The sequence below is a fragment of the Phalacrocorax carbo genome, chromosome 2 (genome assembly GCF_963921805.1).
Source record: "Phalacrocorax carbo chromosome 2, bPhaCar2.1, whole genome shotgun sequence".
NCBI lineage: Eukaryota > Metazoa > Chordata > Aves > Suliformes > Phalacrocoracidae > Phalacrocorax > Phalacrocorax carbo.
The window spans coordinates 144030593-144045140 of record NC_087514.1 but is presented as its reverse complement, the minus strand read 5'-3'; the positions used below and the strand labels follow the sequence as shown (position 1 = coordinate 144045140).

Below are 14548 nucleotides of genomic sequence, written 5' to 3'. Positions count from 1 at the left end.
CGTGAGCTGTGTGCATGGGATAATACCTGGAAAATCAGGAAGAAAGGATATAAAATTGTACAATAATATTTTTTTAAAGTACATCATTTTAGTGATAATATAATCAAAGTGTCTGTCATCTGGAGGTTACATGGAGTTGTGTGTTTATTGTACAGCTTTTGGACCTGTCTACTTTTGGCACTATTGAAAGATGCTAGTCAGGTTTTCAGAGAAACCAAGTAACTTCAGCGTCTGTTGGATCTGGGAATTACGGGATCTCAGCACTTTTGATACTAGATCAGCTTGAAAAAGTCATGGCAGCAAGTGAGCCTGTGGGAAGATTACCTGAGCTTTGCCTTTTTCTGAGGAAGCAGGGCTTAGCTGATAGAAATCTTCTTCAGCTTATTGTCTGTCTCCAGCTATTCTGTAGTTTTGGTATCAGCCATGTAAGTACACATATTCAAGTAGTGTCTTTCTTTTATATTTGTATATTCTTTGGTAGGAAAGGGGAGAATGCATGTAGAAGACTTGTCATCCTTGCACTTGTCTGATTTACAGCTGTGTTTATCTCTTTTATGATTAAGGTTGAGCAACTCAAGAAACCTGAGCCCAGCTGCAGTATGGACAGTGAGCCTAAAAATAGGAGCATCCCCTAATGCATCCTGAGCTACTGCATGGCTTCCATTAGCAGTGATCCATTAGGTCTTGGCCCCTACTAACTCCTAGGAGAAAAAACAGAAAGGAAGGAGAGCCTGCATATGTCCTTTCCTGCCCTCCTTTTGTGGGTTTGTTCATAAGACTGACCCTCCTGCTGCTCTGTATTCTTAAATTGTCTGATATTCAAATAGGTCCATTCTAACAAAGCTTCATGATGAAGGATGCACTTTCTCCCGTGTAAAATTCAGCTCTCCCTTGAGAGGTATCTCTTTTTTCCCCTTTTTCTGATAAAATAAATTTTGAGCAGAGTTATCCTTCACACAAGATGCAATATGAAGCTTACGATAGCAGGCTGATAATTCCAGAATCCAGTATGAGAAAGTAATGTTTTCCTGAGCTGTATTAAAATCACATTCTCTGACACAGTATCTCCATCATTACAACTAGCTCCTCCACAGTCAATTTTAAATGCTAAGTAATTACTCAAATCTCACACCAGCAATCAGAGCTCCTTAGCGCCAACCACAGTTTGGAGCGTCTCACTGGAATAAGAGTTACCTTTTAATAAGGTCTGCAGGACAGGAGCTTTGCTTTCATGAATTTTAGGAAGTGCATAAGACAGAATAGATGCCTTTAATAGAAAAACAAGCTTCGTACTCTCAAAGTTCATGCTAATCTCCTCCCTTACTTATTAGTACCCCTAGATCTTGGCCAGTAACAGCCGAATTTTTCATACATGTGAGAAAATGTTGTGGTTTTTTAATCAAAAATTATGAGTTCTTCTGTTGGTAATGTCTGTGTTGTGGACTTCCTTTTATTAGCTGAATTAATCGGGTGACTGACAGAATACTTAAAATTTTTTCTCTTAATGACTTTGTTAATGAAAAATATCTCTCTGCAACTTTAACTCCAAGTGAGCCATTTGTTTGGAATTTTTTGTTTTCTGTGGGATATGCAGTAACCAGAGTTTCCTATGAGTTAACATAAAAAACTCTGAATGCAAAACACATTGGTTGCTGGGATATAAATAAGCTATAGTCAGGCACGACTTGAAGTCCTGTGCTTTCAAGGCGAGTTGCATAGACACCAGGCTGGTCTATGATTTTGCTGCCCACTGGTGGTGACTATAAAACCTGCTGTTATTACTGCAATTTAGACTCAGGACTACAAATCTGTTTGTTTGAAGAACCTATATAATTAAAATTCAGGTTTTTTAAATAGCCCGTGTTTTGCTATTGCTTTCTCTCTAACACATCTGTGAGAATGTGTTTTGTTCACAGAGCACTGGACTATTGACGTTGGTTGGAAAAGAGCTATGAATGCTTTGAGTGGGCAAGTCAGATCTGTAGGTCAACCGTGATTATTATTCTTGTTCCTGTTGAGTGACTTGATCAGAGGTCAGTTGCTGGCTGCAACAGTCGCATGAGAAGCTGTTAGATGATAGCACTTCATCTTGCAGACTGTGCTTAAATAAAATTGCAGTTAGAGGGAACGAAGTTTTGCCTGATTAAGAGCTGCAGGATGTTTCCAAATCTCATCTTATTCCCAGGCAGAGGCTTCAGCAGGTGCTAGAATATTTATCTTAAGTTGTGTAGACAGTATTTATTTCTAAAGAATAGGCACGGGTAATTTGAAAAGTGAAACAGCTTTAAATTGTAGATATACCCATGATCACACTTGATGTATGTTATACAGCCAGTAACCCAGGCTACTCTGTGAATGCTACATGCTTAACTCCGTAAATGAATGATATTAAAGGAAGTATGCTCATCAATAGCTGTAATGGTTTACAAGCTCAATATATGCTTATATTTCTTAATAGTCAGGAAAAGAATGACAGTATCTTACTGACTACACCTGGTCCTGTGCAAAACCAAAATCAATCTTGCTGATCAAAAAAAAAAAAAATCTGCATAAGAAGAAAGTATCTGGTTTTGGTCTTAATAGTTTTGGTGGGGTTCTTTTATGTCTAAAAGTTTGCTAAAGAGTTAGCTAAATAAATAAATAATCTTGTTTTTATGCTGCTGTGGTGTACTATGTGCCAAATTTGAACTTACAGCTCATATTTATGACCAAGCTTAAAGCCCTTAGTAGTGGCACTTTGAAAAGGACATGCTGATACAGCCTAGTCCCAACCATGCGTGCAAGAAATGCCCTTTGATTTTATGCAATGTCTGTATCAACGCTTTCCTTTAAGGTGCAATTCAAACACACTTGGGCATCCTGCATTAAAGAGTAAACCTTAGTACACTCTTTACCCAAGTAAACTTAAGGTAACTCTTAATAGAAACCATCCTTGCCGGAATGGTGTGCATAATTCAAATTCAGGAGGTTCCTGCAGAGCATCGAGGATAACTTTTTGACACAGGTGGTGGAGGAGCCAACAAGGCAAGATGTGCTGCTGGACATTATGCTAAGAAAGAAGGTCTGTCTGAGCATGTGTGAGGGTTGGGGGATAGCCTTGGCTGAAGTGACCAAGAGATGGATCCTGGATGTCAGGAGAGCTAACTTTGGCATCTTCAAAGGCCTGCTTGGAGGAATCCCGTGGATTAGGTCTCTAGAAGGTAGGGGGGTCCCTGAGAGAGCTTGTAGATATTCAAGTACTGTTTCCTCCAAGCTCAAGATCGGTGCATCCCTATGAGGAAGAAGTCAAACAAAGGAGCCAGGAGACCTGCATGGATGAACAAAGAACTTCTAGAAAAACTCAAATGAAAGAAGGTTTACAGTATGTGGAAAAAGGGACTGGCCACTTGGGAGAAATATAGGAACATTGTCAGGGTGTGCAGAGATGCAACAAAGAAGGTCGAGGCCCACTTGGAACTATATCTGGCAAGGGATGTCAAGGATAATAAGAAGGGCTTCTTCAAATACATCAGTAGTAAAAGAAAGACTGGGGAAACTGCGGGCCTGCTGCTGAACGAGGTGGGTGCCCTGGTGACGCAGGATGCAGAGAAGGCAGAGTTACTGAATGCCTTCCTTGATTCAGTCTTTACTGCTAAGGCTGGCCCTCGGGCATCCCAGCCCCCAGAGGTGAGAGAGAAAATCTGGAGAAAGGAAGACTTCCCCTTGGTTGAGGAGGATTGGGTTAGAGATCATTTAGGCAACCTGGATCCTCTCAAATCCATGGGCCCTGATGGGATGCACCCACAAGTGCTGAGGGAGCTGGTGGATGCTGTTGCTAAGCCACTCTATCACCTTTGAAAAGTTATGCAGGACAGGAGAGGTGCCCAAGGACTGGAAGGTAGCCGATGTCACTCCAGTCTTCAAAAAGGGCACGAAGGAGGACCTGGGAAGTATAGGCCGGTCAGCCTCACCTCCATCCCCGGAAAGGTGATGGAGCAGTTGATTGGGGAGGTCATCTCCAGGCATGTAGAGGAAAAGGAGGCTATCAGAAGTAGTCAACATGGATTCACCAAGGGGAGATCATGCTTGACCAACCTGGTAACCTTCTATGATGGCATGACTGGCTGGGTAGATGAAGGGAGAGCAGTGGATGTTACTTACTTCGACTTCAGCAAGGCTTTTGACACTGTCTCTCATAACGTCCTCATAGGTAAGCTTAGGAGGTGTGGGTTAGGTGAGTGGACAGCGAGGTGGACAGAGATCTGGGTGAAGGGCAGAGCTCAGAGGGTCATGATCAACGGGGCAGAGTCTGGTTGGAGGCCTGTAACTAGTGGTGTTCCCCGGGGGTCTGTGCTGGATGCTGTCCTGTTCAACATATTCATTAATGAGCTGGACGAAGGGACAGTGTGTCCCCTCAGCAAGTTTGCTGATGGTACCAAGCTGGGAGGAGTGGATGATACACCAGAAGGCTGTGCTGCCATTTAGCGAGACCTGGACAGGCTGGAGAGCTGGGCTGAGGGGAACCTCAGGAAATTCAGCAAAAGCAAGTGCAAGGTCCTGCACCTGGGGAGGAACAACCCCATGCACCAGTACAGGCTGGGAGCTGACCTACTAGAAAGCCGCTCTGTTGAGGACCTGGGAGTGCTGGTGGACAGCAGGTTGACCGTGAGCCAGCAATGTGCCCTTGTGACCTCAATATGAGGAAAAACTTCTTTACTGTGAGGGTGACAGAGTGCTGGAACAGGCTGCCCAGGGAGGCTGTGGAGTCTCCTTCTCTGGAAACATTTAAAACCTGCCTGGGCGCATTCCTGTGCCCCCTGCTCTGGGTGTGCCTACTCAAGCAGCAGGTTTGGATGAAATGATCTCCAGAGGTCCCTTCCAACCCCTACCATTCTATGGTATTGTGAATGTACCTCACCTTTGCTGTGCATTCAAGTGGTAATGCAAAAGCATCTTGTGTTACTGTCATGGACTGTCTTAATCTGCTTAGAGAATATTAACAGTTCAGTTTGTTGTTCATTTAGAATTGAATTGTGTGTTGGAATCTAATGTGGAAAATTGGTGATTGTATGTGGGCAAGCAAAGTGACAGAATTTCTGAGATACATAGCAGTGTGCTTATCATGAATGACCTTCAAATTTCTCTGGTTGAGAAGATTTAATGCCATTAAGAAAGAGACCATGGGTACTTTGCCAGAACTGTGGGTAAGGCAGAAGGCTTGGCCCTCTGTATCTGTTTTCACAGCAACCCATTGGAAGCCTCTCTGATCGTGTTTCTTATCTCCTTATTATGAACATTGTGTAACATAACACATTGATATGATATTGCATATAGCCATTAATGTTTCCTAGAAATATAAGCTTAAGTTAATTCAATTTAAAAAGAAAAGACCATCTGTCATGATTATTATTGCTGAAATGTCCAAAACAGCCCATTATGCCTGTTGTACTTGGTACTACAAGAAATTACTAAGCAAAGAGTTAATTAAAACCTAAGCATCAATTCAATAATACTTTTATTTGGGGGAAAGCTGAGCACATGTTCCAAATACGCATGTTCCTAAAGACAGGTCCCTTATTTATCTGTTGCAGGTAGATCTCTGTTGCATGGGAGTGGGGGCTCTGTACTGGATTTTCAGTTGGCTGAATTAGCCAATTTTTGTGGTGTGTGTATATGTGTTGTAGAGCAGCTTTTGGGAAGAAAGAAGAGTCTGTATCACCATGGGAGAGAATATCTTTCTGAAGTGAAGAAACAAAGATTGACTCAGAATTACGTTCAGTTCCTGAAACCATTTTTAACTGCTTCCTTTTCTAAATATTTAAATTTTTAAAATATATGAACTTCTTAAACATACTTCCATGTTGAACGAATATCTGTTTATTAAATCAGTATTTACATTTCCTGCTCTTGACAGTGGGATGTTCTATGATGGAAATCATACCTACCTTATTGAGCCAGATGAAAATTACACTTCAGATGTAAGTAGAACTTACAGTAGTCATGCTGTGTTGTTTGTTGAATACAGATATTCATGGGTACAGGGTAGGCATAAGGCTTTGGGACCAAAGGGTCATCCCCTCATTGCCAGCTCATTTACCTAATATGTGAGTCCTCATCATCACAGACAAAAACAGACCTCCAAAAACCGGGCAGTGCTATGTGTATATGTGTGTGCTTTGTAACACTTGGATATAGAGCAGTGCAGCACCAGGGGGTGAGGGTCCCTTGGAGCCAGCAGGAGAAGCCTGTGAGTGCCCTGTCCCTTTCTCTGGCACTTCCCGCTCTGGGTTCCTTACGTCCCACTCCTCCTCGTTCAGCCTCGACTCCAGTTCAGCAGCTCCTGTGACTCTCACTCTCCTGTGATACTCCCTTGGCAGCTCTCTTAAGCCTAGTTCTAAGGGGGCTCAGCCACTCTGTTTGATGTACTCAGATATTTCAAATGAAAGATGACTAACTGTGGTGTTAGCGATCACATCACAGTTGGGAAAAGGAGAAGAGTGTAGAGTAACGGTGCCTTGCAACTTGTATGTTCACTAGTGTAAGTGTAGGATAACAAGGACCTTTGGAACTGTCTGTTTAATGCTCATGAGATGGGTTAGTTTATCCAAGTTTAATACATGCAATTGTTTACTATTTCAGGATGACTTCCATTTCCATTCTGTTTACAAAACCAAGTTGTTTGAGTTTCCTTCGGATGACCTGCCACCATCTGGTATGATTTTTTAATATTCATGACTTATCAACTTGTTTTAGTCTAAGGCCAGTTTTATTAATCATATTTAATAGATAATCTTCTGATAGTACATTTTGTATTTGTATATCTCTTCTTTTTCCTGATTAAATAAAAAAGCACTGAAAAAAAAAAAGAAACACTGTAAGAACTGGCAAAGAACCTGAAGCACTGAAAAAACCCCCTGAATCCAATGAATCAAAGCTCTCTTAGACCTTCCTGTTGTGATGTATGCTTCTCTTAAAAAGTCACGTGGTCTGTGGGCTGCAGTATATGCTTGTAGTTGTAGAAAGCAAAGGACTGAGGTAGCCTAAAGATGATGAAAATAAACTCCACATTGCCAGTGGATGATAACTCTTCATGGATTTTTCCCTTTTTGGCATACAGGGTGAGTACCATGCTATGAGCATAAGCCTGGGAGACAAGAACTTGCCAGATATCGTTGCTGTTTAGTGATTCTGTCATCTCTAGTCCATTCAGCACCTTTCATAGTACTGGCTGTAGTGTGGGTCATGCATTTCAGTACAAATGATTTTGAATGCAGATGTGGTTTCAAGTGCTTGTAGTGATATATCCCCACAAACCGTTTATATTGCGTGGAGGGAGAAGAGGCTTTTTAAAACATGATTTTTCATCTGAGAAGCTGGCTTGTTAATTGAAGCTAAAATTGCAGTATTTATGGCATATCCCCATTCTGTCAAGGATTTGCCAGTTTTACAGATGCATTTTCCTACTCTACAAAATATATCCTAGATAAATAAAACTGTCCTTCACAGACATTTTTGTCGTTTTGGTAGAAACCGCCTGTAGACTGATTTCTTCAAGAGAGTTACAGATGTCCAGTCACCTTGTTACAAACTATTTGTCCTATGGTAACAGTTGGATCTGGGATCTTACGGTGCTGTGTACTGCACGTAGATGTATCCTTCCCTGGAGCGCAGTGTGCGCAGGTCTGCTAGTTGTCAAGCAAAGTAGAATAATTCATAGAGATAATGAGAAATGTCCTCCACTGATGATTGACCAGGCGAGATGGAGGAGGCGTAGGGATGGAGGGGCAGCACAAAAGGCTCGTGCAGTGTAAGACATCGACATCTGTATCATGAAGCTTCCGATGTACATGCATCTTAGACACATACCAAGGTTACTCCCTGTACTTGTGGAGATGGTAGTATAATGAGAACAATTGATTGAACATAAGGCCAAATAGAAATTGCATCTTTTATCACACTTTCTTGGGGATACGGCACTTGAAAAGTTGGAAATAATGCAACTACTGCTGAGTTTAAAATAAATCTTCTGTCTCAGGTTGTTAAAATAGGAGGCTGCTAGAGCTGATACTTAGTAGGTATCTATCAGCTGTCTTATAAGATTTCCTAATGGTGAAATTTTATGTTTTCAAGATTTTGGAATAAAATTATTTTCTGCTTTTAAAATTATGAAAGGAATTAATTGCAGGTATAATCTACCAGTTTCATCTCCACCAAAGCTTCTTGATTTTTCAAAACACCTGTCAAAATAGGGCTTCAGGGTTTGTTGGGTGTTTTTTATGTTTGGGTTTTTTTTTAATTACTACAGCCAGAATCATTAGTATTAGTAGCAAGTACTGTGCTAGGTTATGTAAACAGTATTTCCTATATTCCTATTACGCTTATAATTTATCAACTTGCCCAGCCTAAGGAGATCTTCCTTGACGTCAAGATTTTCTTATCTTTAAAAGAGTCTGTGTGTAAGTTAAAAGCTCCACTAAGAACTGCGTTAGGAATGGACTGGATGTATCACCAACTTCAGTACTGATATTAGAAAGGAAGAAATTCAAGTTATAGGGATTACTCGATATCAGAGATAATAAAAGCACACACTCTTGTACCACAGTTTGATAACAATGTACTTTTTACATTTTTTTTTGCTCTTTGGGTATTAAAAAAAAAAGAAAGCTATTGCAGAAAAGAATTAATTGTACTGCACTTTGCAATGGTCTGAAGAGGTAATGAGGTCCTTAAATAAGGAAAGCTTGGACAGATGACTTGACATACTTAGAGCATTTGACTTCATAATTTAGTAGACTGTATTTTTTCTCACAGTCTGTATTGAGACATACAGTGCCCTGCCACGGTCTTAGACAACATTATGTTATTGAAGGTGTTGTTTTTCAAGTAATGCATAACAGATGTCCTCTTCTTCTGAGGTCACTTCAAAGTTGTGTAGACATGGCACTTACGGACATAGTTGAGTGGGACTTAGCAGTGTTAGGTTTATGGTTGGATTCAGTGATCTTAAAGGTCTTTTCCAACCTAAATGATTCTATGATTCTGTGAATTCTCATTACACTTTTTCAAGGTAATATGTTCCCATCAAAATTTCCACTAGGCTTTCTCAGCTATCTACACTTCCTTTGACTTTGCTGACCACGTTCTTTTGCCTGAGGGTCCCTGGCTGGGAATGTACCCTGAGTGAAGGCATCCAGCTTGTGAATTAACAGTGCAGTGTTAATGCGTTAACGTTAGTGGCTGCATCATTCCCCTCTAAAGATGACTGACTTCCAGTGGTGGGTAGAATGATCGCATTTGCTGGTAAAGTTATCTGAGACCCAATATACATATTGTAAATTATTATTTACAAGTGGTTAGGCACTAGAACAGGTTGCCCAGGGAAGTTGTGGATGCCACATTCCTGGAAGTGTTCAAGGCCAGGTTGGACAGGGCTTTGAGCAACCTGGGCTAGTGGAAGGCGTCCCTGCCCATGGCAGAGGGGCTGGAACTAGATGATCTTTAAGGTCCCTTCCAACCCAAACCATTCTATGATTCTACAACTCTATGATTTTATTGATTGAAAAGTTGCATTTTTACCAGTTTTTTACCAGGGGTCCATACTGGGACTGGTACTGTTTAGTATCTTCATCAGTGACATAGACAATGGGATCGAGTGCACCCTCAGCAAGTTTGCAGATGACACCAAGCTGAGCAGTGCAGTTGACACACCAGAAGGACGTGATGTCATCCAGAGAGACCTAGACAAGCTGGAGAGGTGGGCCTGTGAGAACCTCATGAGGTTCAACAAGGCCAAGGGCAAGGTCCTGCACCTGGGTCGGGCCAACCCCTGGCATCAATACAGGCTGGGGGATGAAGGGATTGAGAGCAGCCCTGCAGAGAAAGATTTGGGGGTACTGATGAACGAAAGGCTGCCCATGAGCCAACAATGTGTGCTCGCAGCCCAGAGGCCAACCATATCCTGGGCTGCATCAAAGAAGCATGGCCAGCAGGTCGAGGGAGGTGATTCTGCCCCTCTACTCCGCTCTGGTGAGACCCCACCTGGAGTGCTGCGTCCAGCTCTGGAGCCCTCAGCACAAGAAGGGCATGGAGCTGTTGGAGCGGGTCCAGAGGAGGCTGCAAAAATGATCCGAGGGCTGGAACACCTCTCCTATGAGGACAGACTTGAGAGAGTTGGGGTTGTTCAGCCTGGAGAAGAGAAGGCTGTGGGGAGACCTTATTGCAGCCTTTCAGTACTTAAAGGGGGACTATAAGAAAGATGGGAGCAACCTCTTTAGCAAGGCCTGTTGTGACAGTACAAGGGGTAATGGTTTTAAACTAAAGGAAGGTAGATTTAGACTGGATATAAGGAAAAGATTTTTTACTGTGAGGGTGATGAAACACTGGAACAGGTTGCCCAGAGAGGTGGTAGATGCCTCGTCCCTTGGAATATTCAAGGTCAGGTTGGACGGGGCTCTGAGCAACCTGATCTAGTTGAGGATGTCCCTGCTCACTGCAGGGGGGTTGGATTAGATGACCTCTAAAGGTCCCTTCCAACCCAAAACATTTTATGATTCTGTGATTAACCATGATAGAAAACCTAAAATGACAGGTTGAGAGTAGTTGTGTGGCACTAGAACACAGCCTAAATAAATCAACATATGTACAGTGTAATAAAAAACAATTTTGTAAAAAAGTTTCAAGATTTAGATCCTCATCATTCTGAGCTCTAGAGACTGTAGGTCTTTAAGCAATAAATAGGGACCATTGGATGTGATTTAATTTATTTTAGGTCCTTTTTATAAAGAAAACCCTCAAGTGTGCTGGTGTAACCATGAAAACATTTTTAAGCAAAGGGCCAGTAGTTGTCCAGGCCCTTCCATAGAAAGGTATCTGCAAACTTCACATACCAAAATGACAGCATAATCCCCAAGATTTAGCCAAACAATACCAGTTAGTCATGCTTTGCTTTCCTTGTTTGTCTTATCAGTAACTAGCCACTCCTGGTTAAGATTAGCACTTATGCCTGGTAATTTTTTGTCAGATGGGCAATTCAGCTTCGTGTTTTAAGGTCTTGCTGATATAGCAGCCCTGTCGAATTCCTGTCAGCATTGTTTTTAATGCTATTGTTTGAACCTCATGCAGAAATTGCACAGTTGATGTAAAGCAGGTGGGAGGTGGAGCTGTGAGAAACTTTCCTGTCTCACCAGCAAAAAGGAACTGTTTAGGGTTTTGTAACACAGCCAAAAGTTGTGTACAAAGGCATGTCAACTGGAAGTTCCCTAATATACACAGCTACTACAGTACTGTCTACTTCTCTGCAGGATTGATAAAATCACTCTGGAATACTGGAAGCAATTTTCAGTCCCTGGAGACTGAAAGGATATCCAAAGCTGGAGAAAGTACATAGGTGGGGACAAAGGAAAAGGCATATTGCAAATTAAGCAACTGCAAATATTTAATTTACGTGCCTGAAAAAAAGACCTTCTTGGAGTTATGTGAATAGTAAACATGTTTATACAAGATGAGGAAGGAGATTTCTGTTGTACAGAGAAAAGTGAGGCAGGGACTATGAATGTAAAATTAAAGGTGGAAAACTACTACCTGGACATTTGAAAGGGTAAGAGCAGTATTGTTTTCTGCTTAGTTTATAATGTGCCCCTTTCCACGAGCAGCTAGTAATGGATATGGCGAAAGGGATTTGGCAAAAGAATAAACTACTTTGTGTTTATGATTAGAGTTTTAAGAAATTAAAGACACAGTGGGATTAGCAGGGAGGAATATTGTGTTGATAGTGAGCATTGCCAAAACCTCATAAGGTTTCTCCAAACTCTAACGTTTTTTACTTTGTGAATGTAATCGTCTTAAAGCATTAATTCTGCCTTCCATGCTCTTCATATTAGTTTAGGCAGCTATTGCGAGAGCTCTGTGAATGTCTGCTGAATTCCCAAAAATGTGATTCACTCCAAGGAAGCACTGTGCTAATAATATTACATGCCCAGTGTTGGTGAAGTTTTGGCACAGAACGTGTGCTGTGCTTTCTGAAGCGTGACACCCACAGATCATCTGTTTCAGCAGACCCAGATTATCACTAGTAGAGTTTTTAATAAGAACACTGTTACTGGGAAGCATCTGTAACGTTGCCTCCTTTCTAGCTGGAAACTTGAAAAAAGGAGTTGTTAACACATCTGATGTGCAGAAGAATGCCATATTGCGGTCATGCGGCATCAGGGTCACTAATTGTTGGGCTATATTCTTTTAAACATTAAGTGTATTTGCCTGTGTTTTCTGCTTAGACTTCTGGCAAATGAATACTACATCGCAGAAGTTTGTTGTAAAGCCAAGACACAAAAGAAGTAAAAGGCAGGTATGTGCCAATATGCTTGTTTATAAGTAATATGCCATCAAGTTTGTTTTGCGTCTGCTGAATTAATTTGTCCAGATGGAGTCCTGGTGCTGCTGGTGGTTTGGCACGAGGTCTCTATATCAATACAGCTATTACAAAAAGAGGTATCTAATGTTGACAAAACATTGTTGGGTTTGCTTGGACATTGCCTACCTGAAGAGTTATAAAATTGTTAAACACTGATAAATTGCAAATGAAAAAGTAGCTAAAATATTTTCTCTCTTTTTGAGAATAGAGTTTTTTCAGAAACTCCCAATTAATGAAACATTTGCAAATATTTTTTATGTTGCAACAGTGACAAGTAGCCACTTCATCTCACTTGACTTTAATTTAATATAATTATTCTAAACTGAGAGTTCATTCCCTGTTTATTACAGTGGGGAAGCCGCTAAGTGTAGGTGTTCGTCTGCACCCTGGAAAAATAGCTCAAATAGGAGCTATGAGATAGGAAAGGAGCTCAAATAATGGTACAGGTCAAAACAAAGCCTGGTTGGGGGTGCTGAACAGTGCAGGCAAAAATGAAATACTGAGAGCAGTGGAAGGGGACAATGACTTCAACCTCTTGGAACTAATGTGAGCCTCTCAGAGGCAAAAGAGAAGTGAGAAAGACATTGGAGAAATTCCAGAAGTCATTCTTGAGGGTCTTGGTTTATATCAGGTGGTTTGCTACCTTTCTATATACTAGCCATTACTCTGCATTTTTAAATCATAATGATGTAATAACTCTCCTGGAAAACCCTGGAAAAAAAGGACACCATGAAGAAGCAGTCATATATGTTTCTAAATGCAAAGTAAGTGTAACACAGAGTACTGAATTCACTGTGTGAACTGAGCAGTGAGCAAATAAATAATAGAATTGTTATAGAGGTTTTTCATACACACTGCAGGAGGGATCCCTTTCTCTGTGGCAGAAAAAGTTTACAGCTGACACAAGGCATTTTTAGAGATAGGCCCCACTGAGGATTGTCTTTATTTAGAAAAAACTAAATTTGGGTTTAGATGGGTGGAAAGACTTGTTTTCTTTGTTTAAGGTCATATAAATGTCCTGGTGGAGGTGAAGGAATTTTTAAAAACGATACACTAAGCACCAGAAGTTTCATCAATATCTGAGACCAGAATTAACAATAGAAAAAATGTATGCATGAGAAGTTTGGTTGCTGAAGCAATTTCTAATTACCAGTTACACTCTCTCTGTACTCTGTTAGACTCTCTTACAGTTGTACTCTCTCTCTGTAGGTTCGCCAGATTCCACGTAAGGTTGAAGAGGAAACAAAATACATTGAATTAATGATTGTAAATGATCATCTAATGGTAAGACTGACACACTTCAGCATCTTAGCTATTGACATAAAATTGTCTTAATAGGTCCGTAAAGGATAACAATAAAGAACGATGTATGTCCAGAATAAATTCAGTAAGCCCTTAAGAGAAGAGATTATGGTCTCACTAACCACTGATGAAGTTGCTTCTGAATTTTGGCAAGGTAATTTCACCATGGTTGCAGCCAGGCCTGAGTATCAGAAAGAAGAGTCATAAATTAAAACTGTGTGTCATAAAGTAACTAATGTCACTGTGACTTAAGATGATGATTTTCTTTCTGGCTTTCTTGAGCACTTATCTTAGTTATAGCCACTCAGCAATCAATAATGCAGTTATTGCAGTTGTGCAGCAGCTGTTGACAAAGGGGGGATTTACAGTGACTAGATTTTTTTGATACGCTGAAATCAATGTAGAGAAAATTATTTTGTTAAGCTTGTGTACTTTCTCTGGGAGAACATAAATAGGCTCTTCAATGTAGGGAAAGAGACATAATAAAGACTAGAGTATTGAAGGAAAACCAGTCTCATTCAAGTGGGAAAAGGCAGATTTATGTCAGTGAAGATGACTAAAAATTAACAAAAGGAATTTTGAAGGAAATGGTGAATTTTCCATCACTTGCAGTCTTCAAATCCAGACAGTGTATTTCTGGAAGATGTGGTGGTGTCAAACACAAACAATAGGATTTGATCTTGAAGTGATTGGATAAAGTTCAGAGACTGGTGGTGCCCCTGTGGTGACGTTAGTTGATTTTATGGCCGTTTTTGGCTTTAAAATCAAAATGTGTCTATACGTTTTATCTAGCCTTTCCGTAATGTTCAGCTTCTCTCAAGCATTACTCGAATTGGCAAAAACAGGCATCAGAATGCG

At 40.9% G+C, this 14548-nt stretch overlaps 1 protein-coding gene across 7 annotated transcripts in view; it reads left to right on the top strand.

Moving 5' to 3' along the window:
* The window catches only part of ADAM22 (ADAM metallopeptidase domain 22), a 139120-nt gene that overhangs the window by 76767 nt on the left and 47805 nt on the right, over nucleotides 1-14548 (top strand). For all 7 annotated transcript variants that reach the window (XM_064444673.1, XM_064444671.1, XM_064444669.1 and 4 more), the window contains exons 6-9: nucleotides 5894-5957; nucleotides 6619-6691; nucleotides 12252-12322; nucleotides 13598-13672. In XM_064444673.1, coding sequence (XP_064300743.1) covers nucleotides 5894-5957; nucleotides 6619-6691; nucleotides 12252-12322; nucleotides 13598-13672 — 283 coding nt within the window. The remainder of the gene's footprint in view (nucleotides 1-5893; nucleotides 5958-6618; nucleotides 6692-12251; nucleotides 12323-13597; nucleotides 13673-14548) is intronic.